The sequence below is a fragment of the Oncorhynchus mykiss genome, chromosome 13 (genome assembly GCF_057628025.1).
Source record: "Oncorhynchus mykiss isolate SJ-2025 chromosome 13, ASM5762802v1, whole genome shotgun sequence".
NCBI lineage: Eukaryota > Metazoa > Chordata > Actinopteri > Salmoniformes > Salmonidae > Oncorhynchus > Oncorhynchus mykiss.
Window position 1 is genome coordinate 4257887 of NC_143034.1, and position 23282 is coordinate 4281168.

Sequence of the window (23282 nt, forward strand, 5' to 3'; positions counted from 1 at the left end):
ACTAGTTTACCTGTCCAACATTACCCCAAACTCAGTACCGTAATCTGATTACATTCAGTTACTAGTTTACCTGTCCAACATTACCCCAAACTCAGTAACGTAATCTGATTACATTCAGTTACTAGTTTACCTGTCCAACATTACCCCAAACTCAGTAACGTAATCTGATTACATTCAGTTACTTTTAGGTTACTTTCCCTTTAAGAGGCAATACATTGTACTTTATGGGTTGGTTATGTGGGCTTCTTCTAACCCATCTCTTTCTACTGTTAGGCTCTAAATGAACCTAGTAAAATTCACAGACGATTAGTAAAGCTCAAATAAAGTTTATTCATCCCATCAGGGTCAATACATGCATCAGACATATTCACATCATGATAGTTAACCCGTTCTGCTACGCTGAGTTTCCTCCTACACATATGAACAGACAATACAGCCAATACAACCCTGTGTGTTTCTCCTCTGTGAAGGATCTATGATGGGAGGCAGTCTGTACCATGTAGTTGGGTATATAGTGGTTAAAGCCAGGTGTGTTTCTCCTCTGTGAAGGATCTATGATGGGAGGCAGTCTGTTCTGTGTACCATAAAGCCAGGTGTGTGTTTCTCCTCTGTGAAGGATCTATGATGGGAGGCAGTCTGTTCTGTGTACCATAAAGCCAGGTGTGTGTTTCTCCTCTGTGAAGGATCTATGATGGGAGGCAGTCTGTTCTGTGTACCATGTAGGTGTATATATAGTGGTCAAAGCCAGGTGTGTGTTTCTCCTCTGTGAAGGATCTATGATGGGAGGCAGTCTGTACCATGTAGGTGTGTATATATAGTGGTTAAAGCCAGGTGTGTTTCTCCTCTGTGAAGGATCTATGATGGGAGGCAGCCTGTTCTGTGTATCATGGACAAAAGCATAATCAAGACCGTCCTGATTAAAGAGTGTTACAACATCTTCACCAACCGCAGGGTGAGACAAACACACAAACACAAACACACACACACACACACACACACACACACACACACACACACACACACACACACACACACACACACACACACACACACACACACACACACACACACACACACATCCCCCTAATAATAATCTGAATAATTATAATCCTGACATTATGACTGATATTATTAATACATTATTTGTGTCGTTCATTATTCATTCATTTTAAAGTAGTGTGAATATTATGTAAATACTATGTTCATTATTAAATCATATAATTAATACAACTGTCCTCCATGTTTTAGGACTTCCATCTGAATGGTGAGCTGTTTGATAATTAATACACCTGTCCTCCATGTTTTAGGACTTCCATCTGAATGGTGAGCTGTTTGATAATTAATACAACTGTCCTCCATGTTTTAGGACGTCTGTCTGAATGGTGAGCTGTTTGATAATTAATACAACTGTCCTCCATGTTTTAGGACTTCCATCTGAATGGTGAGATGTTTGATGCGTTGTCCGTTGTTGAGGACGATGCATGGAGACGGATCCGCAGTGTCCTCTCACCTTCCTTTACCTCTGGACGACTGAAAGAGGTAGAACCATCCCTCCATCTCTCCCTTTCTGCTTAATCAATTTGTTATAAACTCTATAGCTTGTTATAAACTCTTTCCTAACTCATTCTAGCTTGTTATAAACTCTTTCCTAACTCATTATAGCTTGTTATAAACTCTTTCCTAACTCATTATAGCTTGTCATAAACTAACTCATTATAGCTTGTTATAAACTCTTTCCTAACTCATTATAGATTGTTATAAACTGTTTTCTAACTCCTTATAGCTTGTTATAAACTAACTCATTATAGCTTGTTATAAACTCTTTCCTAACTCATTATAGCTTGTTATAAACTAACTCATTATAGCTTGCTATAAACTCTTTCCTAACTCATTATAGCTTGTTATAAACTAACTCATTATAGCTTGTTATAAACTAACTCATTATAGCTTGTTATAAACTCTTTCCTAACTCATTATAGCTTGTTATAAACTAACTCATTATAGCTTGTTATAAACTAACTCATTATAGCTTGTTATAAACTAACTCATTATAGCTTGTTATAAACTAACTCATTATAGCTTGTTATAAACTCTTTACTAACTCTTTATAGCTTGTTATAAACTAACTCATTATAGCTTGTTATAAACTCTTTACTAACTCATTATAGCTTGTTATAAACTCTTTCCTAACTCATTATAGCTTGTTATAAACTAACTCATTATAGCTTGCTATAAACGCTTTCCTAACTCATTATAGCTTGTTATAAACTAACTCATTATAGCTTGTTATAAACTCTTTCCTAACTCATTATAGCTTGTCATAAACTAACTCATTATAGCTTGTTATAAACTAACTCATTATAGCTTGTTATAAACTAACTCATTATAGCTTGTTATAAACTAACTCATTATAGCTTGTTATAAACTAACTCATTATAGCTTGTTATAAACTAACTCATTATAGCTTGTTATAAACTAACTCATTATCGCTTGTTATAAACTCAAACCTAAATCAAATCAAATTGTATTAGTCGCTAACACATATTTAGCAGTTATGGGTGTAGTGAAATGTTTCTGTTCCTGGCTCCTACAGTGCAGTAATTTCTAACAAGACACAACAATACACACAAGTCTAAAAGTAAAATAATGGAATTAAGAAATATAGAAATATTAGGATGAGCAATGTCGAAGTCTGGAGTATAAAATTACAGTTGAAGTCGGAAGTTTACAGACACTTAGTCGGTTAGGACAAACTAGTTTTTACTATAGTTCTGACAAGTCGGTTAGGACATACACTTAGGTTGGAGTCAATTAAACTAGTTTTTCAACCACTCCACAAATGTCTTGTTAACAAACTATAGTTCTGACAAGTCGGTTAGGACATACAGTGCCTTGCGAAAGCGCTTTTAACGGACCTCTGAGACTATCACAGTGCAGGTGCATTTATACGGAGACTTGATTACACACAGGTGGATTGTATTTATCATCATTAGTCATTTAGGTCAACATTGGATCATTCAGAGATCCTCACTGAACTTCTGGAGAGAGTTTGCTGCACTGAAAGTAAAGGGGATGAATAATTTTGCACGGCCAATTTTCAGTTTTTGATTTGTTAAAAAAGTTTGAAATATCCAATAAATGTCGTTCCACTTCATGATTGTGTCCCACTTGTTGTTGATTCTTCACAAAAAAATACAGTTTTATATCTTTATGTTTGAAGCCTGAAATGTGGCAAAAGGTCGCAAAGTTCAAGGGGGCCGAATACTTTCGCAAGGCACTGTATACTTTGTGCATGACACAAGTCATTTTTCCAACAATTGTTTACAGACAGATTATTTCACTTATAATTTACTGTATCACAATTCCAGTGGGTCAGAAGTTTACATACACTAAGTTGGCTGTGCCTTTAAACAGCTTGGAAAATTCCAGAAAAAGAATGTCATAGCTTTAGAAGCTTCTGATAGGCTAATTGATATAATTTGAGTCAATTGGAGGTGTACCTGTGGATGTATTTCAAGGCCTACCTTCAAACTCAGTGCCTCTTCGCTTGACATCATGGGAAAATCAAAAGAAAACAGCCAAGACCTCTGAAAAATTATTGTAGATCTCCACAAGTCTGATTCATCCTTGGGAGCAATTTCCAATCACCTGAAGGTGCCACATCTGTACAAACGATAGTACACAAGTATAAACACCATGGGACCACGCAGCCGTCATACCGCTCAGGAAGGCGACGCGTTCGGTCTCCTAGAGATGTACGTACGTTGGTGCGAAAAGTGCAAATCAATCCCAGAACAACAGCAAAGGACCTTGTGAAGATGCTGGAGGAAACAGGTACAAAAGTATCTATATCCACAGTAAAACGAGTCCTATATCGACATAACCTGAAAGGCCACTCAGCAAGGAAGAAGCCACTGCTCCAAAACCGCCATATAAAAGCTAGACTACGGTTTGCAACTGCACATGGGGACAAAGATAGTACTTTTTGCAGTAGGGACTGGTGCACTTCACAAAATAGATGGATTCATGAAGAACGAAATTTATGTGGATATATTGAAGCAACATCTCAAGACATCAGTCAGGAAGTTAAAGCTTGATCACAAATGGGTCTTCCAAATGAACAATGACCCCAAGCATACTTCCAAAGTTGTGGCAAAATGGCTTAAGGACAACAAAGTCAAGGTATTGGAGTGGCCATCACAAAGCCCTGACCTCAATCCCATAGAAAATGTGTGGGCAGAACTGAAAAAAGCGTGTGCGAGCAAGGAGGCCTACAAACCTGATTCAGTTACATCAGCTCTGTCAGGAGGAATGGGCCAGAATTCACCCAACTTATTGTGGGACGCTTGTGGAAGGCTACCCGAAACGTTTGACCCAAGTTAAACAATTTAAAGGCAATGCTACCAAATACTAATTGAGCATATGTAAACTTCTGACCCACTGGGAATGTGGAAGAAAGAAGTAAAAAGCTGAAATAAATCATTCTCTCTACTATTATTCTGACATTTCATATTCTTAAAATGAAGTGGTGATTCTAACTGACCATAAAACAGGGGAATTTGTACTAGGATTAAGTGTGAAGAATTGTGAAAAACTGAGTTTAAATGTATTTGGATAAGGTGCATGTAAACTTCCCACTTCAACTGTATATAGTAGTATGCTCTGATACATATATATATATATATGTGATGTGATGTATAGACATTATGGACAGTATGTGGCTAGACTATATAGCATATCTGTGGAATACATGGATAGAATTGTATACATGGGGCAGCAGGGTAGCCTAGTGGTTAGAGTGTAGGGGCGGCAGGGTAGCCTAGTGGTTAGAGCGTAGGGACGGCAGGTTAGCCTAGTGGTTAGAGCGTAGGGACGGCAGGTTAGCCTAGTGGTTAGAGCGTAGGGACGGCAGGTTAGCCTAGTGGTTAGAGCGTAGGGACGGCAGGTTAGCCTAGTGGTTAGAGCGTAGGGACGGCAGGTTAGCCTAGTGGTTAGAGCGTAGGGGCGGCAGGGTAGCCTAGTGGTTAGAGCGTAGGGGCGGCAGGTTAGCCTAGTGGTTAGAGCGTAGGGACGGCAGGTTAGCCTAGTGGTTAGAGCGTAGGGGCGGCAGGGTAGCCTAGTGGTTAGAGCGTAGGGACGGCAGGTTAGCCTAGTGGTTAGAGCGTAGGGACGGCAGGTTAGCCTAGTGGTTAGAGCGTAGGGACGGCAGGTTAGCCTAGTGGTTAGAGTGTAGGGACGGCAGGGTAGCTTAGTGGTTAGAGTGTAGAGGCGGCAGGGTAGCCTAGTGGTTAGAGTGTAGGGATGGCAGGGTAGTCTAGTGGTTAGAGCGTAGGGACGGCAGGTTAGCCTAGTGGTGAGAGTGTAGGGGCGGCAGGGTAGCCTAGTGGTTAGAGTGTAGGGACGGCAGGTTAGCCTAGTGGTTAGAGCGTAGGGACGGCAGGTTAGCCTAGTGGTTAGAGTGTAGGGACGGCAGGTTAGCCTAGTGGTTAGAGTGTAGGGACGACAGGTTAGCCTAGTGGTTAGAGTGTAGGGACGGCAGGTTAGCCTAGTGGTTAGAGTGTAGGGACGGCAGGTTAGCCTAGTGGTTAGAGCGTAGGGACGGCAGGTTAGCCTAGTGGTTAGAGTGTAGGGACGGCAGGGTATCCTAGTGGTGAGAGCATTGGACTAGTAACCGGAAGGTTGCAAGTTCAAATCCCCGAGCTGACAAGGTACAAATCTGTCATTCTGCCCCTGAACAGGCAGTTGAAGTTCCTAGGCTGTCATTGAAAAATAAATATACAGCAATAGCTGAATAGGATGAGCCTTGACTAGAAACAATACATCCTGTCAGAAAGACCCATTGACTTTCAACATTTTGTTACATTAAATAAAATTCTAAAATGTATTAAATTATAATTTTGATGATGATGACAAAGCAAAAAACGTTTTTAAGAAATGTTTGCAAATTTATTAAAAAACAAAAAACAGATACCTTATTAACATAACTATTCCTCTGAAACATGACCCGTTTGACCACCTACTTCCTGTTAAACCTGGATGTCAGCAGCACTTATGTGAAAGACATGACCACCTACTTCATGCTTGACCCAGATGTCAGTAGCACTAATGTGAAAGACATGACCACCTACTTCCTGCTTGACCCAGATGTCAGTAGCACTAATGTGAAAGACATGACCACCTACTTCCTGCTTGACCCAGATGTCAGTAGCACTAATGTGAAAGACATGACCACCTACTTCCTGCTTGACCCAGATGTCTGTAGCACTAATGTGAAAGACATGACCACCTACTTCCTGCTTGACCCAGTTGTCAACAACAATAATGTGAAACACCGTTCGACTGACAACCTGAGCTTGCAGGCGCCCGGCCCTGTCACAAGGAGTCGCTGGAGCACGATAAGACAAGGTCCCGGACGGCGCTGGGACAATTGTGTGCCTTCCTATGGGGTTCCCGGTCACAGTCGGTTGTGACACAGCCTGGGATCGAACACCAGGCTGTATTGTCGCTGTGCAGTGCTATTGACCACTGCACCACCCAGGACCCAGATCTTCTTCATATAGGACTAGAATTACATGGTGATGGCTTTTACTTCTCTTCACAAAGATTTCATTCTTATTTGGGTCTGAATTAATAACTGCTATAGTCTACCACCATCTGAATGGTTATGGGTCTGAATTAATAACTGCTATAGTCTACCACCATCTGAATGGTTATGGGTCTGAATTAATAACTGCTATAGTCTACCACCATCTGAATGGTTATGGGTCTGAATTAATAACTGCTATAGTCTACCACCATCTGAATGGTTATGGGTCTGAATTAATAACTGCTATAGTCTACCGCCATCTGAATGGTTATGGGTCTGAATTAATAACTGCTATAGTCTACCACCATCTGAATGGTTATGGGTCTGAATGGTTATGGGTCTGAATTAATAACTGCTATAGTCTACCACCATCTGAATGGTTATGGGTCTGAATTAATAACTGCTATAGTCTACCACCACCTGAATGGTTATGGGTCTGAATTAATAACTGCTATAGTCTACCCCCATCTGAATGGTTATGGGTCTGAATTAATAACTGCTATAGTCTACCACCATCTGAATGGTTATTGGTCTGAATTAGTGACTGCTATAGTCTACCACCATCTGAATGGTTATGGGTCTGAATTAATAACTGCTATAGTCTACCACCATCTGAATGGTTATTGGTCTGAATTAGTGACTGCTATAGTCTACCACCATCTGAATGGTTATGGGTCTGAATTAATAACTGCTATAGTCTACCACCATCTGAATGGTTATGGGTCTGAATTAATAACTGCTATAGTCTACCCCCATCTGAATGGTTATGGGTCTGAATTAATAACTGCTATAGTCTACCCCCATCTGAATGGTTATGGGTCTGAATTAATAACTGCTATAGTCTACCCCCATCTGAATGGTTATGGGTCTGAATTAATAACTGCTATAGTCTACCACCATCTGAATGGTTATGGGTCTGAATTAATAACTGCTATAGTCTACCACCATCTGAATGGTTATGGGTCTGAATTAGTAACTGCTATAGTCTACCACCATCTGAATGGTTATGGTTCTGAATTAATAACTGCTATAGTCTACCACCATCTGAATGGTTATGGGTCTGAATTAATAACTGCTATAGTCTACCCCCATCTGAATGGTTATGGGTCTGAATTAATAACTGCTATAGTCTACCACCATCTGAATGGTTATGGGTCTGAATTAGTAACTGCTATAGTCTACCACCATCTGAATGGTTATGGGTCTGAATTAATAACTGCTATAGTCTACCACCATCTGAATGGTTATGGGTCTGAATTAGTAACTGCTATAGTCTACCGCCATCTGAATGGTTTTGGGTCTGAATGGTTATGGGTCTGAATTAATAACTGCTATAGTCTACCCCCATCTGAATGGTTATGGGTCTGAATGGTTATGGGTCTGAATTAATAACTGCTATAGTCTATCACCATCTGAATGGTTATGGGTCTGAATGAATAACTGCTATAGTCTACCACCATCTGAATGGTTATGGGTCTGAATTAGTAACTGCTATAGTCTACCACCATCTGAATGGTTATGGGTCTGAATTAATAACTGCTATAGTCTACCGCCATCTGAATGGTTTTGGGTCTGAATGGTTATGGGTCTGAATTAATAACTGCTATAGTCTACCCCCATCTGAATGGTTATGGGTCTGAATGGTTATGGGTCTGAATTAATAACTGCTATAGTCTATCACCATCTGAATGGTTATGGGTCTGAATTAATAACTGCTATAGTCTACCGCCATCTGAATGGTTTTGGGTCTGAATTAATAACTGCTATAGTCTACCACCATCTGAATGGTTATGGGTCTGAATTAATAACTGCTATAGTCTACCACCATCTGAATGGTTATGGGTCTGAATTAATAACTGCTATAGTCTACCACCATCTGAATGGTTATGGGTCTGAAATAATAACTGCTATAGTCTACCACCATCTGAATGGTTATGGGTCTGAATTAATAGCTGCTATAGTCTACCACCATCTGAATGGTTATGGGTCTGAATTAATAACTGCTATAGTCTACCACCATCTGAATGGTTATGGGTCTGAATTAATAACTGCTATAGTCTACCACCATCTGAATGGTTATGGGTCTGAATTAATAACTGCTATAGTCTACCGCCATCTGAATGGTTTTGGGTCTGAATGGTTATGGGTCTGAATTAATAACTGCTATAGTCTACCCCCATCTGAATGGTTATGGGTCTGAATGGTTATGGGTCTGAATTAATAACTGCTATAGTCTATCACCATCTGAATGGTTATGGGTCTGAATGAATAACTGCTATAGTCTACCACCATCTGAATGGTTATGGGTCTGAATTAGTAACTGCTATAGTCTACCACCATCTGAATGGTTATGGGTCTGAATTAATAACTGCTATAGTCTACCGCCATCTGAATGGTTTTGGGTCTGAATGGTTATGGGTCTGAATTAATAACTGCTATAGTCTACCCCCATCTGAATGGTTATGGGTCTGAATGGTTATGGGTCTGAATTAATAACTGCTATAGTCTACCGCCATCTGAATGGTTATGGGTCTGAAATAATAACTGCTATAGTCTACCACCATCTGAATGGTTATGGGTCTGAATTAATAGCTGCTATAGTCTACCACCATCTGAATGGTTATGGGTCTGAATTAATAACTGCTATAGTCTACCACCATCTGAATGGTTATGGGTCTGAATTAGTAACTGCTATAGTCTACCGCCATCTGAATGGTTATGGGTCTGAATTAATAACTGCTATAGTCTACCACCATCTGAATGGTTATGGGTCTGAATTAATAACTGCTATAGTCTACCACCATCTGAATGGTTATGGGTCTGAATTAATAACTGCTATAGTCTACCCCCATCTGAATGGTTATGGGTCTTAATTAATAACTGCTATAGTCTACCACCATCTGAATGGTTATGGGTCTGAATTAATAACTGCTATATATATATATATGTAAATATGTAGATGTTTGGTATCATGAAGCAGCACTCTGTTAACCACTCTCTCGCTCTCTCTATCTCTATGTCTCTCTCTGTCTCTCTCTCTCTCTCTCTCTCTCTCAATCTCTCTCTCTCTCGCTCTGTATTTCTCTCTCTCTCTCTCTCTCTCTCTCTCTCTCTCTCTCTCACTCTCTCTCTCTATCTCTACGTCTCTCTCTCTCGATCTCTCTCTCTCGATATATATATATATATATAGTGAGCGGACCAAGTAATTTGGTGTTACTCTAAAGCGGAAAGGTGGAATAAACGAGTCAGGAGTATGTTTTCTTAATTGAACAAAGTTCTCCATTGAGGGATTTCTTTCAACTCCAACACTCCAACACAATCAATGATGATCTCCCAAGGAAAACATAAATCTTCTTCTGTACACGAAAAATAAACACAAGACGAGTATCTTTACACAATAACATAAATCACTGATTTGTCACCGTCTTAATGGTTTGTTCGTGGATAGCTCCCATCTCGTGGTGGCCGTCCCCCAGAGGTAGTTTGTCTTCTTCTTTTCACCTTCTGAAAGGTACGTCTCCTCCTTTGGAGGAGCAAACACTCTTTTATTTTATATCTTCCACCTCCCTCCTCTCTTTTGTAGGGAAAAGAGAATAGGTCAATAGTACTGTCAGCTGTGCTTAATTGCCTCTGATCACCTTGACCCACATGCCTAGCTGGGCTACTATCCAGCCATCTGGCGGTCCTTCCACATACCTCCCCCCTCAGGACCGGACCAGAGGGCCGGGACAGCGCGTCTGCATTCCCGTTCCTCGATCCGGCCCTGTGGATGACATGGAAAGAAAACGGTTGTAAAGCAAGAAACCATCTGGCTATTGTGTTGTTATTGTTTCTCTTACCGGTCATCCACGTGAGGGGAGCATGGTCGGTAACGAGGGCAAACCTACGTCCAAGCAGGTAGTACCGGAGATAATCGAGGGCCCACTGTTCCCGATCACTGCGCTTCCTACTTATGAAGAGAATAGGCCTTCACCCTGAGCTAGGATGGCCCGAGCCCCGTATCCGAGGCGTCGACCTGCACAATGAACTCTTGGGAGAAGTCAGGAGCTTGCAGGACGGGATCAGAGCACAGGCTATCTTTAAGCAACTGAAAGGCGTCTTGTCCTTCCACACTACACGGTTTGGCAGGTTTTTCTTGATGAGGTTTGTGAGGGGGTTGGCAATGGTTGCATATCCTGGGATGAAACGGCGATAACATCCCGTTATCCATAAGAAGGCCCGAACATCCCGCTTTGTCTGGGGTCGAGGCCAGTCCCGAATTGCCCTGGTCTTCTCTGCCTGTGGGCGTATTTTCCCGTTCCCCACGGTGTATCCCGGGTATTTCGCTTCGGACAGACCCAGGCAGCATTTTTTGTGATTGGCCGTCAACCCTGTAGCTTTCAGGCTCACGAGCACCGCCCGTAGTCGCAGGAGGTGACTGTCCCAGTCCTCGCTGTGGATGACCACATCGTCTATGTATGCCGCTGAATACTCTTGATGGGGCTGTAGAATGGCATCCATGAGGTGTTGGAAAGTTGTCACAGTACCATGCTGTCCGAAGGGCATCCTCACATACTGGGCGATCCTCCAGAGCACAGACACTTGCCAATATCCCTTCATCAAATCCTGGGTGGTGATGAACTTGGCCTTTCCTAAGCGCTCCAAGAGTTCATCCACGCGGGGCATGGGATACGCGTCGAATGTAGAGATGGCGTTCACCCTCCTAAAGTCGAATGTCATACTACCACCGGATTTGGGGACCAGGACTATGGGACTGGACCACTCACTCGTCGATGGCTCGATCACACCCATCCTCAGCATCTCCCTTTACCTCGTTCTTAGCGATGACTCGGCGGGCCTCAGGATTCCTCTAAGGCCGGATATGCCGGGTTCAGTGTGGATATGGTGAAACAGGACATCTGTTTTTGAGAACACCCTGCCCTATTGCATAATCAGCGTGTCAAGCCATCTCGACTGCTCCGGCAGGAGAGTTCGGCCACGGCGCACCTGTGGTAAGGCCTCCTCTTTTTCCTTTGCCCTCCAGGGCCATCAAAGCCACCTCCTCCTCTCTTCTTCAACAGGTTTATGTGATAGAGTTGGACCTTCTTCCTCCTCTCAGGTTGCTTGATGAGGTAATTGACCGGTGAGACCCTTTCCGCTACCTCGTAGGGGCCCCCTCCACTACGCTAGCAAGCGGTGTTCAGCCGTGGGCACGAGCACCATCACTTTCTCTCACGGGGTGTCGCTGACTTATCGTAGGCCCGGCCTTAGGTCCGTTGCGTCTTCTCCATATGCTCCTTTAATATGGGCCTTTAATATGGGCCACACTGCCGACAGGCGGTCTCTCATTGGGGTAACGTGTTCCATCGTGGACCGGAATGGGCATGGTTGGGCCTCCCAGGTCTCCTTGACTAAATCGAGGATCACTCGACAGGGCCTGCAGTAGAGCAATTCAAATGGGGAAAACCCAGTGTACTTCTCGCAGGGCAAACATTAAGTAGAGGGAGAAGCATGTCCCAGATTGTCCCATCTCTGGACATCACTCTTCTCAACATGCTTTTAATCGTTTTGTTCAGGCGTTCGCACAAACCGTCTGTCTGTGGGTGGAATGTGCTTGTGCGTATCTGTTGAACCTGGTATAACCGACACAAGTCCTTCATCAACCGGGACATGAACGGGGTTCCCTGATCGATTAGGATTGTCTTGGGAAGGCCCATCCGAGAGAACATCATGAACAATTCCTTGGAGATTCCCTTTGACGACAAGTTACGAAAGGGTATGGCCTCTGGGAACTTGGTAGCGTAATCTACGACAACTAGGATGTACTCGTGTCCTCTGGCAGATTTTTGGGAGGGATCCCACGAGGTCCATAGCTATGCGTTCAAAGGGGGTCTCTATAATGGGGAGAGGAATCAAAGCACGCAGGTGTTGCCGTGGGGCTGTACGCTGACATTGATCACACGTCCTACAATACCTGGCCTCATCCCAGGTGACACGGGGCCAATAGAACCTCAGGTGTTGCCGTGGGGCTGTACGCTGACATTGATCACACGTCCTACAATACCTGGCCTCATCCCAGGTGACACAGGGCCAATAGAACCTCAGGTGTTGCCGTGGGGCTGTACGCTGACATTGATCACACGTCCTACAATACCTGGCCTCATCCCAGGTGACACGGGGCCAATAGAACCTCAGGTGTTGCCGTGGGGCTGTACGCTGACATTGATCACACGTCCTACAATACCTGGCCTCATCCCAGGTGACACAGGGCCAATAGAACCTCAGGTGTTGCCGTGGGGCTGTACGCTGACATTGATCACACGTCCTACAATACCTGGCCTCATCCCAGGTGACACGGGGCCAATAGAACCTCAGGTGTTGCCGTGGGGCTGTACGCTGACATTGATCACACGTCCTACAATACCTGGCCTCATCCCAGGTGACACGGGGCCAATAGAACCTCTGCATGATTCTGTCGATAGTTTTGTCCCGTGCCAGGTGTCCTCCTAAGACGTGGGAATGTGCCAGCTGTAGGACAGTATCCCTGTATGGTCTAGGCACCATTAATAATTCCTGTTTTTCCCCCTTCGTTGCCTGATTGCATAGTAGGGAAGAGAGGGCTCACCTGATCCGTCAACGTTCCTCCCGTCGATCACCTTCACCTTCCTCATGGCATCCCGTAGGTCTGGGTCTCTATGCTGAGAGGTGCCGAACTGTCCCATTCATTCTTGGGACAGGTCGACCTCGGTAGAGGGGTGTGGAGGTTGTTCCCCATCCCCGCCAGGAGTGCCGAGGAGAATCCTTTCCATGTTCCCTCCTCGGATGGGGCTTCAAATGTATCGCTTAGCCCCTGGTTGCTCCTTCCTTCCTGGTCGTATATAACCCTTCGCAGGTGTCTTCACCGGTGGTTTCCTGGAATAGCTGTCGGAGACGTTGGGTCGCTATTTCTTCCTCTGCTCCAGAGGACGAGGTCGAGGCTACGTTTCCTTGTAGGGCTACTACCCCGAGCTTGGATTTGTTTAGCGTTCATGTCCCCCTTCGGTGGCCCGGCTCTTGCCGTGTGATAGAGAGACCTGATCCCCTTTTTCCTGTGTGTAACGTCATCTGCTGAAGCTCCTTATATAGGGGGCAGTCTCTCCCAGTCAATAATGTGCCGAAGCTCCTTATATGGCGGGCAGTCTCTCCCAGTCAGTAATGTGCCGAAGCTCCTTATATAGGGGGCAGTCTCTCCCAGTCAATAATGTGCTGAAGCTCCTTATATAGGGGGCAGTCTCTCCCAGTCAATAATGTGCCGAAGCTCCTTATATATGGGGCAGTCTCTCCCAGTCAATAATGGCACCTTCAGCTGGGGTACTTTCCCTGCCTTGACTGTACACCTTCCTTGCGGTCTCCACCTAATGCCCGCATTCTCCACAATATATATATATGTTTGGTATCATAAAGCAGCACTCTGTTAACCTCTCTCTCTCTCTCTGTCTCTGTCTATGTCTATGTCTCTGTTTCTCTCTGTCTCTCTCTGTCTCTGTCTCTGTCTCTCTCTATACATATAGATGTTTGGTATCATAAAGCAGCGCTCTGTTAACCTCTCTCTCTCTCTCTCTCTCTCTCTCTCTCTCTCTCTCTGTCTCTATTTCTCTCTGTCTCTGTCTCCCTCTGTCTCTGTTTCTCTCTGTCTCTCTCTTTGTCTCTCTCTCTCTCTCTCTCTCTGTCTCTGTCTCTGTTTCTCTCTGTCTCTCTCTCTCTCTCTCTCTCTCTCTGTCTCTGTCTCTCTCTATACATCTAGATGTTTGGTATCATGAAGCAGCACTCTGCTAACCTGCTGAACGGAATGAAGAAGCAGGCAGATAAAGACCAGACCATCGAAGTGAAGGAGTGAGTCCTGAACTCTGACCTCTAACCTCTAACCTCTACACCTTTCACCTTACACCCCTGAGTCTTCATTGTAATACACATACATAGATATTTAAATATTATAACATATAAATATATATGTCATATACAGTGCCGTTCAAAGAATTTGGGGATCACTTAGAAATGTCCTTGTTTTTGAAAGAAAAGCACGTTTTTTTCATCATTTAAATAACGTCAAATTGATCAGAAATACAGTGTAGACATTGTTAATGTTGTAAATGACTATTGTAGCTGAAAACTTATTATTTTGTATGGAATATCTACAGAGGCTCATTATCAGCAACCATCACTCCTGTGTTCCAATGGCACGTTGTGTTAGCTAATCCAAGTTTATCATTTTAAAAGGCTAATTGATCCTTAGAAAACCCTTCTGCAATTATGTTAGCACAGCTGAAAACTATGGCTCTGATTAAAGAAGCAATAAAACTGGCCTTCTTTAGACTAGTTGAGTATCTGGAGCATCCGCATTTGTGGGTTCAATTACAGGCTCAAAATGTCCAGAAACAAATAACTTTCTCCTGAAACTAGTCAGTCTACTCTTGTTCTGAGAAATGAAGGCTATTCCATGCGAGAAATTGCCAAAGAAACTGAAGCTCGTACAACGATGTGTACTACTCCCTTCACAGAACAGCGTAAACTGGCTCTAACCAGAATAGAAAGAGGAATGGGAGGCCCCGGTGCACAACTGAGCAAGAGGACATTAGAGTGTCTAGTTTGAGAAACTTCACCCAACTTCACCCAACTTCTGACAAGTCCTCAACTGGCAGCTTCATTAAATAGTAACCACAAAACACCAGTCTCAACATCAACAGTGAAGTGGCGACTCCTGGATGCTGGCCTTCTAGGCAGAGTTGCAAAGAAAAAGCTATATCTCAGACTGGCCAATAAAACGTAAAGATGGGCAAAAGAACACAGACACTGGACAGAGGAACTCTGCCTAGAAGGCTAGAATCCCGGAGTCTCCTCTTCACTGTTGACGTTGAGACTGGTGTTTTGCGGGTACTATTTAATGAAGCTGCCAGCTGGTCAGTAGTTTTAGTCAGTAGTTGTGTGGTCTAGAGGTGGTCAGTAGTTGTGTGGTCAGTGGTTGTGGGGATGCAGTCAATAGTTGTGTGGTCAGTACTTGTGTGGTTGTGGTCAATAGTTGTGCGGTCAGTAGTTGTGGTCAGTAGTCGTGTGGTCAATAGTTGTGTGGTCAGTAGATGTGTGGTTGTGGTCAATCGTTTTGTGGTCAGTAGTTGTGTGGTCAGTAGATGTGGTGGGTAGTTGTGTGGTCAGTAGCTGTATGGTCAGTAGTTGTGGTCGGTAGTTGTGTGGTCGGTAGTCGTGTGGTCAATAGTTGTGTGGTCAGTAGATGTGTGGTTGTGGTCAATCGTTTTGTGGTCAGTAGTTGTGTGGTCAGTAACTGTGGTCGGTAGTTGTGTGGTCAGTAGCTGTATGGTCAGTAGTTGTGGTCGGTGGTTGAGGTCGGTGGTTGTGTGGTCGGTAGTGGTGTGGTTGTGGTCAATAGTTGTGTGGTTGTGGTCAATAGTTGTGTGGTCAGTAGTTGTGTGGTCAGGACTCTGACTGGGCCACTCCAGATGGTGAATTTTCTTCTCTTGAAGCCATTCCGTTGTTGATTTACTTCACCCAACTTCACCCAACTTCTGTTAAGCTTCAATTTGCAGACAGATGGCCTTACATTCTCCTGCAAAAAGTCTTGATAAACTTAGAAATGTATTTTTCTGTTGATTACAGCAAGCTGCAAACAGCAAGCAGGCCCTGAGGCCCCAAACCGTGATGCTCTACCATACTTCACAGTTGGGATGAGGTTTTGTTGGTGTGCTGTGCCTTTAAGATCAGATTAAATTGTATAACTAATTTATGCAGAAATCCAGGTAATTCCAAAGGATTCACATACTTAGTTGTGTGGTTGCGGTCAGTAGTTGTATGGTCAGTAGTTGTGGTCAGTAGTTGTGTGGTTGTGGTCAGTAGTTGTGGTCGGTAGTTGTGTGGTTGTGGTCAGTAGTTGTGTGGTTGTGGTCAGTGATACGTTATTTTTTTTCTTCAAACTTTCTAAATTTGACTCTTGGACTTGATGTGCATTTGCAATATGAAAATTTACCGTGGAGCGCGCTTGCCATCTATTGGATTTTCGCTGTGTGACACTTGGCCATATGACGTTTGCAATAAGTTTTGAATGAAATGGCGTCCATTTGAGTGGTATTGTACATCGTGTATATGTTTCGTACGATGCCAATAAGTTCCCATTAATTTTTGTCCATTTCAGGGGGGTATTTCCTTACATGAACAAATGTTGAACTGAAACCCAACTCCTATTTACAATTCACTATTGACCATTAGTACTCTAGTACTCTAGTCCTCTCATCCTCTCAAACTCTCAAACTCTGCAATGTGTATTTATCTTCAATATATGCTTACAAAACTGAGGTCAAATTTTTTTAAATTCCCAAAATGACCAGGGGCACCCCCTATTGGATGGGCACAGGTGAGGGGTGCTCCCTACCCAACCGTGGACCCCTTGCACCCCCTAAAGGCAATTAAAACCATTTTTAAAATGTGCTCCTGGTAACCCGTTCCAATCACCAGGCGCCCAACTGTCCATTTGCAATATGTTTAATTGGGCATTTACCATCACAAATTTGACACGCTCAAAAAAACTGCAGGAATGTGAAATTGACTGGCCCGATGAACTCGGGATGGCCGGGCAGTGATTCTGGTTCCTCTCCATCGCTCGTTGGTGTTGATTTCAGATTGTCAATTTGGTGATGGTACCTAAATGTCTATCACTGTTTAGACATATTGCAAATGGACAAAAGTCAGCTAGCAAGTCACCGTCCATCCATCAATTAGATATAATTCTGACACCAAACTGATACCAACTGACACCAAACCTACTGTTTCCAACTCGTTTAAAAGCCAACTATCACATATTTCAGAGCAGACCCAATATTCACAGCTCTTTCAGTTTACACCATAATAAAGACGTAAAACACGTGGTTACGTTCTAGCTGCGGGTCCAGCTGAGGCGACCCCCGAATCCCAAGTTTTGGCTTGATATGTCATTTGAAGCATGAGCTGCAACCTTAATTGGTGCTGAAAATCCACATTTTCCGGGCATTGCTACGGGGTCCTTGAATGAGCTATCGGACAGAAACATAAGGATCCGTCTCTATGGGCCGAGGCGGTGTCAATGCACCTAGTCTTGCAACTCTGGGACTTTTCTAAATGTCGTCATTTTCGTGACGGTCAAAATTAATCGAAGTTATTGCAAATGTACAAGGCTGTTTCTCGGTCTGATAACATTCTAGAGCCACATAACTCACCGTGCACTATTGACTTGAGCTCTAGAACAGGTTTCCAAACTTTCAGAGCTCTAGGTCTGACGGTTCTTTGATTGTTTGAACAAAGGTAACTATTGCAGGCTCTGTGTGGCTGTAAGTCCCACACTGTGTCACTCCATCCTTGTTGTGTGTGTGTGAGTTTTTCTTGCAAATCTGATTGGAGAAATGACTGATTTACAGTTCATGAGGGTTGCCTAATCACACTTATGAAGTTTTGGAAAGATCTGACTGTTTCAACCCTTCGAAACATCCCTTATGACCCCAATTTAAGGCACTTCCGGTTGGCACAGGAAGCTGAAAGTAAACACATATCCTCATTGGGGTAGGCTCTTACAGAATAATCCTGAGTTTAAAGTCTTTATGTTAAGAATTGACTGATTTACAGAGGGTTGAATGATTGAGTGTTATTTCAAAAAATCACATAAAATATCAGAAATCACGAATTCCGAAACCCACTTTAACAGATTCGTCTGAACATTCCGCAACTGGATCAAAAACTTTTAAAAAATGTATATATATTTGAACATCACCAATTGTACAATGTACAATCTCTCTTAAATTATGATAGATAAATGGCTGGTTCTTTTTTCCTTACACAGTAGGTTCATGTACTTTGACGTGAAGCGGTCAAATTAGCGCTCTATTTTCGTTTTTGACCTTTAATCCCAGAAAAATGGCCTTAACACAAAATACATTGAGGCCTCTTGTTTCGGTGCTGACAGCCCAAGTTTCGTCTTCGATGTCTTTTCCGTTTAGGAGAAATGGTCATGTAGTGATTGGTGATGTTTTGTACATTTGCAATAAGAGTCCATTCGCCATCTGGTGGAATTTCCGAGAGACTTCGTTCGATGACTTCACAGAAGATCTGGCCCCGGTGCACGTCTGCAAATTTTACAAATATTCGCGAACGTCTAGTAAGGGACCGAACATTAGCAATATGGAGTTTCTCATCGATTATACAGCAAATGCCGTTAAGTGTGCCCTTTTATATGTAAGGGAGTGTATAACAGCTGCAGGGAAGTCAGGCGCTGGAGAGCAGTAATGGGTCAGTAGTTGTGTAGTTGTGATCAGTAGTTGTGTAATTCTGGTTGTGTTGCAGGTTCTTTGGGCCCTACAGTATGGACGTGGTCACCAGCACAGCCTTCAGTGTGGACATTGACTCTCTGAACAACCCTTCAGACCCCTTCGTCTCCAACGTCAAGAAGATGGTCAAGTTTGACCTTTTAAACCCACTGTTCCTCCTAGTCGGTGAGACAACACATGCACAGACACACACGGACGCAGAATTGTACTTTTTAATCATATGAAGTTGTACATCTTTCAATAAATTGTTCCTCTCCTCTCCTCCTCTTCTCCTCTCCCGCCCCTCCTCTCCTCTCCCGCCTCTCCTCTGCTTTTCTCCTCTCCTCTCCTCTCCTCTCCTCTCCCGCCTCTCCTCTGCTTTTCTCCTCTCCTCTCCTCTCCTCTCCTCTCCTGTCCTCCTCTCTTCTCCTCTTCTCCTCCTCTCCTCTCATTCTCCAGCTTTGTTTCCCTTCACTGGTCCTATCTTGGAGAAGATGAAGTTTTCTATCTTCCCGACTGCGGTGACAGACTTCTTTTACGCCTCGCTGATTAAGATCAAATCTGGACGTGAAACTGGGATCTCAACCGTAAACATGTTTTATATTTATATTTGATTATGTTGTTTGTTTATGTTTGTGATGGTTGTGATTGGACCAGATCCATAAGAATATGTTTGTGATGGTTGTGATTGGACAAGATCCATAAGAATATGTTTGTGTTGGTTGTGATTGGACCAGATCCATAATAATATGTTTGTGTTGTTTGTGATTGGACCAGATCCAGTGGAATCTGTTTGTGTTGGATGTGATTGGATGGATTTGACCTCATGTCTTTCTGCTTCCAGAGTCGGGTGGATTTCTTACAGCTGATGATCGACTCTCAGAAAGGCAGCGACACAAAGACAGGAGGGGAACAGACTAAAGGTACCTGCCGAACACACACCTGGAAACTAATGTTACCAACACACACCTGGAAACTATTCTCCTCTCTCTCTCTCTCTCTCTCTCTCTCTCTCTCTCTCTCCCTCTCTCCCTCCCTCCACAGGACTGACTGATCATGAGATCTTGTCTCAGGCCATGATCTTCATCTTCGCCGGCTATGAGACCAGCAGCAGTACTATGAGTTTCCTGGCCTATAACCTGGCAACCAATCCCCACGTCATGACCAAACTTCAGGAGGAGATAGATACTGTGTTCCCCAACAAGGTAACCGCCACACCATGACCAAACTGCAGGAGGAGGTAGATACTGTGTTCCCCAACAAGGTAACCCCCACACCATAACCAAACTACAGGAGGAGATAGATACTGTGTGGGTGCCAGATATGTTGAGGTCCTGATGTGTGTGTAACCCCGGTGTCAGATGGGGTGAGGTAGTAATGTGTGTGTATCCCCGGTGTCAGATGAGGTGAGGTACTGATTTGTATATAACCACGGTGCAGGCTCCAATCCAGTACGAAGCTCTGATGCAGATGGACTATTTGGACTGTGTGTTGAATGAGTCTCTGAGACTGTACCCCATCTCCCCGCGACTGGAGAGGGTCGCCAAGAAGACGGTGGAGATTAACGGCATCATCATCCCCAAAGACTGCGTTGTCCTGGTTCCCACGTGGACCCTCCACCGTGACCCAGAGATCTGGTCCGACCCTGAGGAGTTCAAACCAGAGAGGTACTGACCGCACCGTAACCACAGCACAACCATAACACAACCTTAATACAACCACATTACAACTACAATTCCACCATAACCTAACCACAATACAAAAACAATAGCATTTTTTTTAAAACCAGCCAGGACTCCATCTCCTCCTAACCACAATCCAACCATAACACAACCATAACATAACCATAATACAACCACAATACAAACACAAGATCATTAATACATTTTGCTAACCACAACTACAGTGCATTATAATACTGTAGTGCAATGTGTTGTGTCTGAACAACAACCACAAATCAACTACAATACAATGTGTAATGTGTCTGCCCTCCCCCTGTCCAGGTTCAGTAAGGAGAACAAGGAGTCTATTGATCCGTACACGTACATGCCATTTGGGGCGGGGCCCAGGAACTGTATCGGGATGCGCTTCGCCCTGATCATGATCAAACTGGCCATGGTCGAGATCCTCCAGAGTTTCACTTTCTCCGTCTGCGACGAGACCGAGGTGAGACGCTCACCCGAGCAGACAGAATATGACATCATCAAACATCAGTATCTGTTTCTGCATGGTCAGCACCTGTTTTAACATGGTCACCACCTGTTTTAACATGGTCAGCACCTGTTTTAACTTGGTCCCCACCTGTTTTAACATGGTCACCACCTGTTTTACATGGTCACCAACTGTTTTAACATGGTCAGCACCTGTTTTAACATGGTCAGCACCTATTTTAGTACATGGTCACCACCTGTTTTAACATGGTCAGCACCTGTTTTAACATGGTCACAACCTGTTTTAACATGGTCAGCACCTGTTTTAATATTGTCACAACCTGTTTTAACATGGTCACCACCTGTTTTAACATGTTCACCAACTGTTTTAACATGGTCAGCAACTGTTTTATGACATGGTCACCATCTGTTTAACATGGTCAGCACCTATTTTAGTACATGGTCACCACCTGTTTCAACATGGTCACCACCTGTTTTAACATGGTCACCACCTGTTTTAACATGGTCACCACCTGTTTTAACATGGCCACCACCTGTTTTAACATGGTCACCACCTGTTTAACATGGTCAGCACCTATTTTAGTACATGTTCAGCAACTGTTTTAACATGGACCTGTTTTACATGGTCAGCACCTGTTTCAACATGGTCACCACCTGTTTCAACATGGTCACCACCTGTTTTAACATGGTCAGCACCTATTTTAGTACATGTTCAGCAACTGTTTTAACATGGACCTGTTTTACATGGTCAGCACCTGTTTCAACATGGTCACCACCTGTTTTAACATGGTCACCCCCTGTTTTAACATGGTCAGCACCTATTTTAGTACATGTTCAGCAACTGTTTTAACATGGACCTGTTTTACATGGTCAGCACCTGTTTCAACATGGTCACCACCTGTTTCAACATGGTCACCACCTGTTTTAACATGGTCACCACCTGTTTTAACATGGTCACCACCTGTTTTAACATGGTCACCATCTCTTTTAACATGGTCACCACCTGTTTTAGCATGGTCAGCACCTGTTTAACATGGTCAGCACCTATTTTACAACATGGTCACCATCTGTTTAACATGGTCAGCACCTATTTTAGTACATGGTCACCACCTGTTTTAACATGGTCACAACCTGTTTTAACATGGTCACCACCTGTTTTAACATGGTCACCACCTGTTTTAACATGGTCACAACCTGTTTTAACATGGACCTGTTTTAACATGGTCACCACCTGACCATGTTAAAAAAGGTGGTGACCATTTTCAAACAGGTGGTGACCATGTACTAAAATAGGTGCTGGCCATGTTAAACAGATGGTGACCATGTCGTAAAATAGGTGCTGACCATGTTAAAACAGGTGGTGACCATGTACTAAAATAGGTGCTGACCATGTTAAAACAGGTGCTGACCATGTTAAAACAGGTGGTGACCATGTTAAAACAGTTGGTGACCATGTAAAACAGGTGGTGACCATGTTAAAACAGGTGGTGACCATGTTAAAACAGGTGGTGACCATGTTAAAACAGGTTGTGACCATGTTAAAACAGGTGGTGACCATGTTAAAACAGGTTGTGACCATGTTAAAACAGGTGGTGACCATGTTAAAACAGGTCCATGTTAAAACAGGTTGTGACCATGTTAAAACAGGTGGTGACCATGTTAAAACAGGTGGTGACCATGTTAAAACAGGTTGTGACCATGTTAAAACAGGTGGTGACCATGTACTAAAATAGGTGCTGACCATGTTAAACAGATGGTGACCATGTCGTAAAATAGGTGCTGACCATGTTAAAAAGGTGCTGACCATGCTAAAACAGGTGGTGACCATGTTAAAAGAGGTGGTGACCATGTTAAAACAGGTGCTGACCATGTACTAAAATAGGTGGTGACCATGTTAAAACAGGTGGTGACCATGTTAAAACAGGTGGTGACCATGTTAAAACAGGTGGTGACCATGTTAAAAGAGGTGGTGACCATGTTGAAACAGGTGGTGACCATGTACTAAAATAGGTGCTGACCATGTTAAAACAGGTGGTGACCATGTTAAAACAGGTGGTGACCATGTTAAAACAGGTGGTGACCATGTTGAAACAGGTGGTGACCATGTACTAAAATAGGTGCTGACCATGTCCACAACCTGTTTTAACATGGTCACCACCTGTTTTAACATGGTCACAACCTGTTTTAACATGGTCACCACCTGTTTTAACATGGACCTGTTTTAACATG

At 43.5% G+C, this 23282-nt stretch overlaps 1 protein-coding gene across 1 annotated transcript in view; it reads left to right on the forward strand.

Annotated features, from left to right (window-relative positions):
• LOC110518927 (cytochrome P450 3A27) overlaps positions 1–23282 on the forward strand; it is a 29866-nt gene that overhangs the window by 1851 nt on the left and 4733 nt on the right. Inside the window, exons 4-12 of the mRNA XM_090194751.1 lie at positions 853–952; positions 1426–1539; positions 14349–14437; positions 18920–19068; positions 19342–19469; positions 19727–19805; positions 19927–20087; positions 20323–20549; positions 20886–21048. Coding sequence (XP_090050877.1) covers positions 853–952; positions 1426–1539; positions 14349–14437; positions 18920–19068; positions 19342–19469; positions 19727–19805; positions 19927–20087; positions 20323–20549; positions 20886–21048 — 1210 coding nt within the window. The remainder of the gene's footprint in view (positions 1–852; positions 953–1425; positions 1540–14348; positions 14438–18919; positions 19069–19341; positions 19470–19726; positions 19806–19926; positions 20088–20322; positions 20550–20885; positions 21049–23282) is intronic.